General features: G+C 39.8%; 1 protein-coding gene across 1 annotated transcript in view; it reads left to right on the top strand.

Moving 5' to 3' along the window:
- The first annotated feature begins 1,253 nt into the window (after positions 1-1,253).
- Positions 1,254-13,835, top strand: part of RNF11 (ring finger protein 11) — a 34,705-nt gene continuing 22,123 nt past the window's right edge. The window contains exon 1 of the mRNA XM_082372057.1: positions 1,254-1,873. Within this exon, the coding sequence (XP_082228183.1) occupies positions 1,751-1,873 (123 nt within the window). The 5' untranslated portion in view covers positions 1,254-1,750. The remainder of the gene's footprint in view (positions 1,874-13,835) is intronic.

The following is a 13,835-nucleotide window of genomic DNA, read 5'->3' as shown; positions in this document are numbered from 1 at the left end:
AGCATAGGGTCTAGGGAAAAAAAAAAATCAGTAAATGATGAATGAAAGAAATGGAGTCAAGACCCAATTTTAGTCTCTTGTTGAATGAATATTAGGAACATTCTCATCTTATTTCCTTCCTTTACATACATTGCTTCTTGAGCTCTTTGTTCATTCAACCAAGAAGAAAGCCTACATTGCCTTAGGCAATGTGCCAGGCCTTGCACAGAGGAGGTACAGATGATTCAGCTTGATCAGGCTGTGACAGAGAGATGCTCAGGGACTGAGAGCACAGAGGAGGCAACTAACCCAGACTGGAGGGTTAGGAGAGGCTTCCCAGGGGTACCAAAGTTGAGTCCAGGAAGACAAGTGGGGATAAAGTTTACCTTAATGGGAGGTATAAGGTCAGGAGTGGGAAGAAGTCAGTTTCTGTCAGAGAAAAAATATGGGTAAAGGCCTCAGCCAGAGGGAATAGTCCTCTAGATAACTGAAACTACTTTATTTAGACATCCTAGAGTTTAGAATATGCAGGGAACAATGCCGCTAATGAGATTGGAGAGGTAGCCAGATTTGTAAACAATTTAACAATTAATACTTAGTCATAACAGCATTGGGAAGCCATTGAAGGTTTTAAAAGGCTTAAATTCCCCCTAGGGGAATGACATGATCATATTTATATTTAAAAAAGATAACTCAACTGTACAAATAGTGGATTGAATGGGAGCAATGGTGAATGCAGGGGAAAGAGTTCAAAGTATTACAGTAGAGAAATGATGGTGGCTCGTACTATGGTGGTGGGAATGGAAAGAAAGAGAACAATTGGTAGAAGAATCTTTCTGGCTGTGATGTAGGAGGTTTAGGAAGTGACTGGGGAAGTAGGGAAGGTTCATTAGTGAGTTTGGACTCTATTCTGAAGGGATAAATGGTAAACCTTTTAACATTTTAATCATGGGAGTGATCCATTCAGATACGGGTTTAAAAATAGATCACTTGGCTGACGGTGGTGAGAAGACTGTCAAAACAGCGCACAGGTAAGAGCTGAGACAAGCGAGGTGGGCGCAGTGCGTCTGGGGAGGCACGGGAGACGCAGGAGAGGTTTCGGAGTCACGTCTCAGACTGTCAGAGAAGCAGAAACTGACGCAGGCCCAAGAACAGCTGCTGGGGACTGGAGAAGGCGAGAGAGGCGGGGTGGGGGGGGGGGGACGCGCAGCTGAGAGCCGCCCACGCCTCCCAGCGCCGGGGGCGGGACCAGAGAACGCACGGCGGCGTGACGCAGGGCCGCAGCTGGCCTCGTTCTGGCCGCCGCCGCCGCTTTCAGGCGGAGTAGGATGAGGCCCGCGGCTGCAGCTCCGGCGTCGGCGGGGGCAGCAGCAGCTGAGGCAGCAGCTGAGGGAGCCGCGACGGCCGCGCCCCCCCGCTCCTGACCTGGATTAGGCCCAGCAGCTCCGTGGCCGCCGCCGCCCCGCGGGGGGGCGGGGTGGGGAAGTGCTTCGTCTCCCCGCCCCCCCCCCATCGCCGCCGCCGCCGCCGCCGCCTCGTAGGAGGCTACCGCCGCGACCCTAGGGAAACCGCGGCCCAGCCTTAAGCCCCCAACCCCGGGGGCTGGCATGAGCGGCTCTTCGGCGGCGCCGGGGGGCGGGTTAGCCGTCGCCGCCTGAGCCCCGGCCTGCCGCCCGACCCCACCTCGCTGACCGAGGCTGACCGCGGAGCGTGCGAACGACCCCGCTACTGCTTTCTTCCTCCCCCAGATCACACACCCCAGCCCCGGAAGATGGGGAACTGCCTCAAGTCCCCCACTTCGGATGACATCTCCTTGCTTCACGAGTCTCAGTCCGACCGGGCTAGCTTTGGCGAGGGGACGGAGCCGGATCAGGAGCCGCCGCCGCCATATCAGGTAGGGGAGGGTGTGTGTTGGGGAACGGGGCTGCGAGGAGTAGGGGCAGCTCTGGCTGAGATTGTGGGATTTTCGGGGCTGTCACTGCCCCTGGCCTCGGCAACACCTGGCCTGAGGGGCACTGACCCCCTTAGGGCTGGGTATGAGGGTGATTGCTCCCCACCCTCAGGATAGGGGGAATCCTTCACCTCCCCTCAAGCACTGCGTGGGGATGGTACTTGTCCTTGAGTTCTGGGATTCGAGTATGTGTGATATCCCCTTGGCCTGTGGCTGGTTGTTAGATGGTGGAGTTTGGAAGTGATATTTTCCTGCCTTTATGTCTGAACTGTAAGGTTTGGAGATGATTTCCTCATCGCATCGCCGGCTGGATTTTGGGTTCTGGATAGGTGGTTACCCCCTCCCCCCCGTTTATACTTTCAAGTGTGATCATTCTCTCCTCCCTCCCGTCTGTCTGTATTCATTGGATCTGGTAGGCGTTCATTTCTCCCTCTGCTTGGGAGGAGATTTCCAAGTAGTGATTTCGGTTCCAGCAACATCGAGTTACTTGTTTATATATATGTTTATATTAATTTTTAATCCCTCCTTTTGCTCCACCCCTATGACACACCTTTTAAACGCGCTGACTTAAGAGAACTTGCTTATCTTGAACTTTGGAAACCTTCAAACCTTACTTGAGAAATACCTTCTGTTACTCGTGGTTCTCCCTTTGTATCAAAGACTTGTCTTCTAAATAGCTTCACTGCTTTTTGTACAGCAATCAGCAGCTCCAGATATCTTTACACAATTAATAAAGAGCTGAAGACCGCTTTAGAAAACTCAAAATAGATATGCAGATGTTATAATCCGTAATATATATAAACCTTTCCTCTACTTTTTCAATTTTAAATGATGCTGATTAAAAACTTTTTCCCCAGAAGGGCTTGGATAGTTAAGTGGCTTAATTTTTTTCATGAATGGGGTTTAATTTTCAAACTGGGCAGTCTCCTTTGTTGTTTCATGTGGTGACATCATTATCTAGTGTTATTCTTTTCTCATTCCTATGTAAATCAGTGTCTCACCACACCAGAAAAACCTGATCATATATGCTGGTTTTCTGAATAAAGCCCTTCAGGGGCCTTTCATATATGCCAATAAAGTCCAGTCTTTTAATTGTGGCATAGAGAAGTCTCCATGATTTCTCTCTCACATTCATATTCCAGGCCTATCAAATACAACAGCCTGTTCACACCTCTCTGCCTTAGCTCCAGTTGCCCCCTCTGTTTGGAGCCCTTCCCCCAAGGTCAGCGGTGAACACGTAATCCTCTTTGAGGACTCAACTGTATCTGAAGTCCCTACATTCCCCTCCCTCTCACCCTGAATCCGTTACTCCCTTCTTTGTGTCCCCCCTGAAGGAAGTGTCCACACTTTCATAAGCAGCCCATTTAACACTTGAATGTTATCCTTGTTTAGTTAGATGTGTGTCTCATTCTTGAGGCATTTCCCTCCTCCAGTAAAAGCTGCATGCAGGTAGGGACCCTGTTTCCTGTTTGTTGTATATGCAGCATCTGGCTCATAGTAGATGCTTAGTAACTGGAGTAAGTGAAGACTGTAAGCCCTTGAGAACAGGGACTATGTCCCCCGTGCTTAGTGCAATTTCTGGCACATAAGCACTTAAATGTTGAGTGAATTAATGAATTTGAATTCAGTTGTTTTGTAAATTTACACACCCATTTCTTCCAAAGAATTGTCACAAGGGAAGTCTCTTAAAAAATCCAAGCTAAGTCTAGATGTTTTTCTGAGTCTTTGAAGCAAGTAAATAGTTTATATTTCACTCTTGGTTTCCTTCATAAATGCTATAGGACAATGTGCTTATTTCAGTTTCATAAGCAAATTTTTTTAGAGGTATGAGTTTTTATTTCAAAATCTCCTTCCATGTTCCCTAGCCCCCTTCTAGGCAAGTCAAATATCTTTGACTTTCTACACTCTTTCTCTTATATCCTTATGACAAATACAGTGTTAAGAATAACTTCTTTAGAATTTATGGGAATTTGCCTTTTCCAGGAGGATAAGATGATGAGAGTTTTTTTGGTGTCATGAAGGAACGTTTTTTGAAACATGTTGTTTGTGACAGCGGGAGTTTTTTGTGGTTGCTATTTCCTGAAATGAACGACCCAGATACTGATATGCAAATTTGGCATCAATTTGAAAGAAGTAATTTGTTTAAAGATAGAAGCATAAAAAGAAACTTTTGTAGAAATTTGTCTTACGTGGAGGAATTGAGGTTTTTAGGAATGTAAATCAGGTGGTCTGAGAAACACTAATCCAAGGTAAATGATTTATATTTTCAGTGGATAGAAGTGACTTATTTGTTTCTTCAAAAATAGTGTATAATTGACAGAGCTACAGAAATATTGGCTTATTTCCTTAAAGAATAGTCTCGGTTACAGTAGGATTTTTTAAAAATTCATGGAGGGCATAACTGATTATAAAGGAACACATCTGGTATTTCTCTGTAGTGAGTGGTTAAAAGAAAAGATGTACAATGTATCTATATGCCAAGAGCTCTATATAAAAATCTTCTGTAAGGTCCAGTTATTTCTTATTAGCAGGATCTGAGATTTGTTTTATCTATTTATGCTTAAATGTAAGCACTGCACTACTGTGGTCAAAGTTGATGGGAAGTACATATTTCTCTCCTGGGTTTCTTTTGTAGCCTCCTAACTGGTCTCCCTGCTTTCACCCTTACCCTCCCTTTAGTCTATGCTTAACCCATCATCCAGAGTGATTACGGTAAAACAGATCATGGCACTCTACTCAGCTTTCTGTGGATCCTCATTTCGTTCAAAGTAAAAGCCAGATTCCTTAGTGTCCCATAAACCCTACATGATCTATACCCTCTGCTCCCATACATAGCTCTTACGACACCTCTTACTACTCTGCCCTTTGCTGGCTTCCTCTGGTCTCCTTGTTCCTAGGATACTCCAGGACCTTTACTCTGTTTTTTTCTGTGCCTTGAGTACTCTTCCCCCAGGTATCATCATGGCTTACTCCCTTACCTTCAAGTTTTTAGTCAAATGACACCTTCTTACACCCTCTCCGACCACCCTATTTAAAAGTGCACTTGCCTTGGCACCCTGGAATTCTCGCTTACCCTGTTCTGTTTTTCCCCATAGCATTTATCACTTTCTAACACATTATCTTTACTTATTATATTTATTGTTTATTATCTGTCTCCTCCTGCTAGGTGGTAAACTCCCTGAGGAAAGGGGAGTTTTTAAAAAATTGTTGTTTCCCAAGTGCCTAAATAGTGCCTGGCACACATTAGGCACTCAGTTGTTGGTTGAATGACTGGATTTCTTTTAAATGAATTAATATATTTATTTTGAGGCAAGTGCAGTAGAATGTTTTATAAGAATTATGCACATTCCTAGTGCCTTTTCCTTTATAATGGATCATTTTTAAGGAATCAATCCCAAAAATCAAATCCCAATAATATTAAATATAGGAATTGGTTTAAAATAATTATTGATAAAATAGGTTTTTTTCACCTTGTTTATATTCTATAACAAAATGTTTATTTTGTGAGAAAGGACTTAAATCTTTGTCCTTAAAGAAATTGGAGGGAAGAGGTTAGAGCTTTTCTTGAATTAGAAGGTAAAAAACAAAGAAATTTGGCATGCTGTCTACTCTTTCCTTCCTGAATGTTTAAAAAGAATACAGAGGAAATCTGCCCATCAAGGGCAGTCTTAGAAGGGTTGTGAGAGGGAGGATAAGTCATGAAAGGCTGAGGAATGAGGGTTGATAAGAGGAAAGGGCCAGGTAGGTAGCCCAGCTTTGAAAGGTGTAAGTGAACAGATTGAGAAACCACTAGCCACTCTAAGGCCCCCATTTCTCATGGCTAATTCAGGAGTGGCACTCTGTTAAATTAATATTCATTGACAACAAAAAAGCGCTTTACAGTACTTTAATCTGAATATATATATACATATATAAATAAAGCGGTATCTCTCACTTTTGCAGTAGTTATATAGTTTGAGATTTACGAATCCCTTCTGCCGTGCACTTTGTGATTAATACACTTGAGGTTTTAAAATCAGAAGAAAAATTATTGGTAATACAGCACTGAGTGCAAGTGTAGCTCTGGTTTTGGAGTCAGATGGGTCTGAGTTCATATCCTGGTTCATATCACTTACATGTAAAATATGAAGAGAGTTTATAGATTATGTTGTGTCTTGAGGAACTTCTTTCACAGATAACAAAACATAACATTTTGGATATTGCAAACTCACTGAAGGTTACTTTTTTTTTTAAATTAAGGCTTAGTCTCTCCTGTAGAACTCATTAAAAGTAACCCCTCTTGTTTAAAGATCTAGAATATAAGAAAATACTCATTTTTAAGCATTCAGAGCTGTAATAGTGATAATACCTTGTTTTTCTGGTATCTTTATGAAGTTAAGTTCAGGTAGTTGAATTTTTTTTTTTTTTTTTTAAAGTAAACTTCATGATCCTTCATTCTGGTTGTGCCCATATTAATCTGTGGTCCCTACTGTTTTATTTATTTATTTATTTATTTATTTTTTGGCTGTGTTGGGTCTTCGTTTCTGCGCGAGGGCTTTCTCTAGTTGCGGCAAGTGGGGGCCACTCTTCATCGCGGTGCGCGGGCCTCTCACTGTCGCGGCCTCTCTTGTTGCGGAGCACAGGCTCCAGACGCGCAGGCTCAGTAGTTGTGGCTCACGGGCCCAGTTGCTCCGCGGCATGTGGGATCCTCCCAGACCAGGGCTCGAACCCGTGTCCCCTGCATTGGCAGGCAGATTCTCAACCACTGCGCCACCAGGGAAGCCCTGAATTTTTTTTTTTTTATGTATTAGTGTTTTGTTTACTATTTTGTTGGAAAGTACCTCAATGTATCTCACATATCTTGCTCTTATTAAACAAATTATTTAACTTAAAAAAAACTCCCTTTATGTGAAATTTTATCCCTCCCCTCTTGAAATTTTACCTTTTCATTGAGGTGCAGATCAACTCCAACCTCTTTAATAAAGCCTCCACTGACCATTTTTTTCCCCTCTCCTAATTTCTTCAAGTGCAGTATTTTCTGTTTGTAATATTTATCTGGAAATCATATATTATCTTATTAGCTCTCAGTGCTTTAACATTTATTATTTTTCCAGATTACCAATTCCTTAAAAGTGAGAATGATGTGTTAAGATTTTAAGTTTCTCAGTGGAGTGGAATGGTACCTTACACATTGTAGACACCTGGTGTCTAACTTAGAACTCTGCCTTCTCCCTCTTATACTGTCACCACTGGAACTGAGGTCTACATGACCTCTCACAATTACCTATTTGATGTCTCCTCTTCTCCCATGCCTTTCATCCCCAACCATTTATTGTTCAGTAAATTCTATCCAAATCAGATTCCCTTGCCTCTTAATCCTTAATGATTCTTCCCGACTCACCACTGAAGATCTGTTGTAGCATTCAGAGTTATGATCTGGCTTCTTTTATACTTTTCCAGCTTTTCGTAGTCTTGTATAAAACCTATACTCTAGTCAGACTGAAGTTTGCTATGTTCTGTATATGCCTTCTGCTTTCCAGCCTCTGCCTTTGCTCATTCTATTCCTGTTGCCCAGAATACTCCTCTTAATCATTCCCAATGTAAATTTTAGCTTGCAATGTCCAGCTCAAATGTTGAGTCCTTTTCTGATCTCCCCCAACATGAATAACTTCTTAATCTGAACTCATTTAGCACTTTGTTTACCATTCTTAGGACACTTCTTTACCCTTCCTATTTGATTTTAATCATTTATAACAATGTTGCCTGTACCCTACTAGAATCCAAGTCTGATGATTCATCTTTGCATTGCTAGAACTGTGCTTTTCACATAGCAGGCACTCAAATACTCGAGTAAATGTGAAAATCAGTTATTGTGTTTTTCTGTGAGTGTGAAGTCTTATGGTTGTTCGATTCTTTATAAATTGTTCCCAGAATCCTGTGCTTTAGTGTTTGGCTTTTGTACTTTAAAGGGTTCTGCTATTTTTCTCTCCCACATTAACTATTTTATCTGACTATATTCAGTTTTGTCCTATCACTTCTAATTTATAATGTGCATAAGCTTTGGGAAAGTTAATCTGTTTACCTCATCTTCATTTGAGTTTGGTCTGTGTTCTGTGTAGCTCAGCTTGCCTCTTCTTTTTTTTTAATAACTAAGCAAATATCTTTGCCTATTTATTTGTAACCATTGTTACAAGGGTTTTGTTTGTTTATGCATGACCTACCCCTCTGGATGTCCTTTAATTAAGGCTGATTCTTTGCCATTAAGAATGTATGAGCACCTTTAAGAGTAGGACAGTCTGTGTGTCAGTTTAATTCTAGAGTTAATTATAGGGTAACTTGAGAAGATAGGGGTAATGAGTACTTGGTACATAAGGTCTGAGAACTTGACTTTCTTTTTTTTTTAAACATCTTTATTGGAGTATAATTGCTTTACAATGGTGTGTTAGTTTCTGCTTTATAACAAAGTGAATCAGTTATACATATACATATGTTCCCATATCTCTTCCCTCTTGCATCTCCCTCCCTCCCACCCTCCCTATCCCACCCCTCTAGGTGGTCACAAAGCACCGAGCTGATCTCCCTGTGCTATGCGGCTGCTTCCCACTAGCTATCTGTTTTACATTTGGTAGTGTATATATGTCTATGCCACTCTCTCACCCTGTCACATCTTACACCTCCCCCTCCCCATATCCTCAAGTCCATTCTCTAGTAGATCTGTGTCTTTATTCCCGTCTTGCCACTAGGTTCTTCATGACCTTTTTTTCCCCTTAGATTCCATATTTATGTGTTAGCATACTGTATTTGTTTTTCTCTTTCTGACTTACTTCACTCTGTATGACAGACTCTAACTCCATCCACCTCACTACAAATACCTCCATTTCATTTCTTTTTATGGCTGAGTAATATTCCATTGTATATATGTGCCACATCTTCTTTATCCATTCATCCGATGATGGACACTTAGGTTGCTTCCATGTCCTGGCTATTGTAAACAGAGCTGCAATGAACATTTTGGTACATGACTCTTTTTGAATTATGGTTTTCTCAGGGTATATGCCCAGTAGTGGGATTGCTGGGTCGTATGGTAGTTCTAGTTTTAGTTTTTTAAGGAACCTCCATACTGTTCTCCATAGTGGCTGTATCAATTTACATTCCCGCCAACAGGGCAAGGGTGTTCCCTTTTCTCCACACCCTCTCCAGCATTTATGGTTTATAGATTTTTTGATGATGGCCATTCTGACCGGTGTGAGATGATATCTCATTGTAGTTTTGATTTGCATTTCTCTAATGATTAATGATGTTGAGCATTCTTTCATGTGTCTGTTGGCTATCTGTATATCTTTGGAGAAATGTCTATTTAGGTCTTCTGCCCATTTTTGGATTGGGTTGTTTGTTTTTTTGTTATTGAGCTGCATGAGCTGCTTGTAAATCTTGGAGATTAATCCTTTGTCAGTTGCTTCATTTGCAAATATTTTCTCCCATTCTGAGGGTTGTCTTTTGGTCTTGTTTATGGTTTCCTTTGCTGTGCAAAAGCTTTTAAGTTTCATTAGGTCCCATTTGTTTATTTGTGTTTTTATTGCCATTTCTCTAGGAGCTGGGTCAAAAAGGATCTTGCTGTGATTTATGTCATAGAGTGTTCTGCCTATGTTTTCCTCTAAGAGTTTGATAGTGTCTGGCCTTACACTTAGGTCTTTAATCCATTTTGAGTTTATTTTTGTGTATGGTGTCAGGGAGTGTTCTAATTTCATACTTTTACATGTACCTGTCCAATTTTCCCAGCACCACTTATTGAAGAGGCTGTCTTTTCTCCACTGTATATGCTTGCCTCCTTTATCAAAGATAAGGTGACCATTTGTGCGTGGGTTTATCTCTGGGCTTTCTATCCTGTTCCATTGATCTATATGTCTGTTTTTGTGCCAGTACCAAACTGTCTTGATTACTGAAGCTTTGTAATACAGTCTGAAGTCAGGGAGCCTGATTCCTCCAGCTCCATTTTTCGTTCTCAAGATTGCTTTCGCTATTCGGGGTCTTTTGTGTTTCCATACAAATTGTGAAATTTTTTGTTCTAGTTCTGTGAAAAATGCCAGTGGTAGTTTGATAGGGATTGCATTGAATCTGTAGATTGCTTTGGGTAGTAGAGTCATTTTCACAATGTTGATTCTTCCAATCCAAGAACATGGTATATCTCTCCATCTATTTGTATCCTCTTTAATTTCTTTCATCAGTGTCTTATAATTTTCTGCATACAGGTCTTTTGTCTCCTTAGGTAGGTTTATTCCTAGATATTTTATTCTTTTTGTTGCAATGCTGACTTTCTTAAAATATTTTTTAGTTAGCACTTTCTAGTATATGTTTGTAAAATTTAGATCTTTTAAAAATCATAATGTAATACTTTAGGTAGAAGGGGATATTTTTTTAAAGATCTTAATTTTACTTGTTCCTTCTGCATAGAAAAATTGTCACAGAATGGCTACTATAGGTTCTCCCTGACTTTTTTTCTTCAACTTGTACCACTTCTTTCTGTCTTTACTGTCTCAGCCAAGTTCAAACTTTCTAGAAATGAGGAAGGAAGAGAAAAGAGGATGATTTTAAATATAGTTGGAATTAGATGTTGTATTTCTTTGTCATCTTGCCTCACGCCATTTCTAAATGTAACTATCTTCTGTGTATTACCTTTCTTCAAGCAAAGAGTTAGGGATTATGCGTGTCTGTCCTGTATCAACAGATTATTAAAAAATAGGCTGTAACAAATTTCCAGAAGTTGATTCCTTGTCAGTAACTTTTAATATTGAATTTAACAAATATTTGTGATATTGCTAACCTGTTCAGTATTCAGGATTTTTGCAGTTGTGATGTAAATGAAATCAAGAGTGAGGTGGTAAAGATACTAAAGACTCAGAGTGGAAATGTGAGTGAAAGATGTGAGGAAAAGCTAGCATATAGATAGCCAAAGTGTGTGTTTTTAATGGCAGAAGAAATTGCTACATGCAGTTGAAAAGTAAAGTGATAAGGGAGAACTAAATATATTTTCTGCTCTTGGAGAATCTGCCTGACCTTTTGGTTTTGATATTCAATTTGACTTTATGGTATGTTGCTTTTCAAGTCTTAGAAGAGTTCCTTATTGTAACCAATTAAAAATACTTCGAGTTCATTTAATATGAATGCACATATACCTATCTTTTAATTAAATAGCCAACATGGAGTGTGCTCCCAGGGGCAGTTGAGTAATTATCTTGTTACTTAATCCAGAGAGCATACAGTAAGGTAAGTAAGGGATCTGAAGGTGTGGGAATGAAGAAAGCAATCCTCCAGATATATTAGTTCCTAAATTTATTAAAACTTTCTGAATTCTTATGAAGCTGAATGGCTTTAAGAAGAATGAGACTTTTATAATTGATCCAATTAGTTAAAATTACATGTAATTTTGTATAACAATTTAATTCTTATATATGTGGGGGAAAAAAGCAGTTTACCGTAAACTGAGTAGCAAGGCTTTAAGGATAAAAATCAGGACACTTGATACTTCATTTCTTCTATCGGTCAGTAGGTATGTGTTGGGCACCAAGGTGAAAGGAGAAATGAGTCCTTTACCCTTAAGGAGCTACCACTTTAAGGAGACAAGATTAATGTATATACATGAAGCATTTATTTAGTGTGAAACAGTATAATCAAGTATTAAACTTGAGACTTTTTAAGTTGGAGGATCAATTTATGATAGGGCAGTGAATCACAAAATAACTCTTTAGCTTCTGAAGACATCAAATGATGAACATCAATGTAAAAAATAATAAAAGCAAAAGAACTGCCCTTATTAAACTATGAGTTGGGGAGCTTGGAGCTGGAAGAATAATCAGTAGGTGGTGAGCATGAATTTAGAGGGAGTTGTATAATGTTGTACAGTTAAAGTATAATATGTGCGTGTGTGTGTAAAACCTTTTTATTGCTTATATACAATAAAGAGTATATCTTTAATAGTATAAATAACATCTTAACTATATAGTCCAGTGACCTTTTACATACTATAACCACCATCAAGATATAACTAATATCCAACCCGCCAAAAGGCTCCCTCATATCTCCTCTAACAGTCAGTACCCCTTCCCCAAAGGTAACTACTGTTCTGACCTCTTAGCACCTTCTATTTGTTTTGCCCAGTTTTGAACTTAAATAATTTGTTCAGCATTGTTTGTGAAATTCGATTATGATGTTCCATATTTGTGGCAGTAGCTCATATTATTTTTCATTGCTGTAGAGGATTCAGTTGTATAAATATACTTTTAAAATCCATTTTACTATTAATACATATTTGGCTTGTGTTAGTTTTTGACTGTATGAATGTGCTGTGAACATTTTTTAAAATATACGTAAATACCTATTTGGTTTATATTCAGGAGTGGAAATGCTGGGTAATGGAACAGGTATATATTTAGTTTTTCCCACAATATTTTATTATGGAAATTTCAAAAACAAAGAGAAGTTGACAGAATTGTTTGAATACCCATATTCCTACCACTTAGACTGTAGTTAACATTTTGCTATATTTGTTTTAACACATATCCAGTCCCTTTATCAATCCTTCCTATTTTTTGATGCATTTCAAAATAAGTTGCCAAAGTGGTTTCACCAGTTTACACTCCTATCAGCTATATACGAGAGTTCTGTTTGCTCTACATCCTTACCAGCACCTGGTATCGCCAGTCTTTTATTTTAGACACTCTGATAAGTGTGTAGAAGTGTTTCATTGTGGTTTTGATTTGCATTTCCCCAATGAGAAGTGCATACCAGTATGCATACTAATATGTGGTCTTTTGTCGCTGGTGTCTTACTGTTTTCAAGATTCATCTATGTTGTAGCATGTATCAGGACTTCATTTCTTTTATTGTGAAGTATTTCATTGTGTGGATCAACCACATTTTGTTTAGCCATTCTTCATTGATGAACATTTGGGCTTCCATTTTTTGGCTCTTATGAATGCTTTTATAAACATTTGTGTGCAAGTTTTTGTACAGATATGTTTTCATATCTCTTGGTTATACACTTCCTAGTAGAATTGCTGTGTCACATAATTCCATGTTTAACCTTTTGAGGGACTGCCAAACTGTTTTCCAAAACACTTGTAGTATGGTTTTACATTCCCACTAGCAGTGCACAAGGGTTCCAATTTCTGCACATCATCACCAAAACTTATTATCTTTTTTTTTTTTTAATTATAGCCATTCTAGTGCCTATGAAGTGGTATCTCATTGTGGGTTTTTGGGGGTTTTTAAATTAATTAATTAATTTGTTTAATTTTGGCTGCGTTGGGTCTTCGTTGCTGCGCGCGGGCTCTCTAGTTGCGGCGAGCGGGGGCTACTCTTCATTGCAGTGTGCGGGCTTCTCATTACGGTGGCTTCTCATTGCAGAGCACGGCCTCTAGGCATGCAGGCTTCAGTAGTTGTGGCACGCAGGCTCAGTAGTTGTGGCTCGCAGGCTCTAGAGCGCAGGTTCTGTAGTTGTGGCACATGGGGCTTAGTTGCTCCGCAGCATGTGGGATCTTCCTGGACCAGGGCTCGAACCCGTGTCCCCTGCATTGGCAGGCGGATTCTTCACTGTGCCACCAGGGAAGCCCTGTGATATTTTTTTAAATGTAGAAGTAATAGAAGTAGATTTGAAGCTTAAGAGGGCCCTGAAGCCATAGGTACTGATAAGTAGTCTGTTCAGGGTAATGAAGGAGCAAGGAGACTTAAAAAACAAGACTTAAAAAGATGGGGTATTGAAATCACACAGGAGAATTGAATGGATCCAGTTGTAGAAAGTACAACTGCAATTAGATTTAAGTGAAATTTTCCAATTCAAACAATTTATTTTGGATAGATAAGTTTTGTATAGAAACCTTCTAAAATATGTTTCACATTTTTAACTTTTTTTTTATTCCAGAACATTGTCT

This window comes from Balaenoptera borealis (genome assembly GCF_965194805.1).
Source record: "Balaenoptera borealis genome assembly, chromosome: 1".
Lineage (NCBI taxonomy): Eukaryota > Metazoa > Chordata > Mammalia > Artiodactyla > Balaenopteridae > Balaenoptera > Balaenoptera borealis.
The sequence above is the reverse complement of the archived record's forward strand: the minus strand, read 5'-3'. Positions and strand labels throughout refer to the sequence as shown.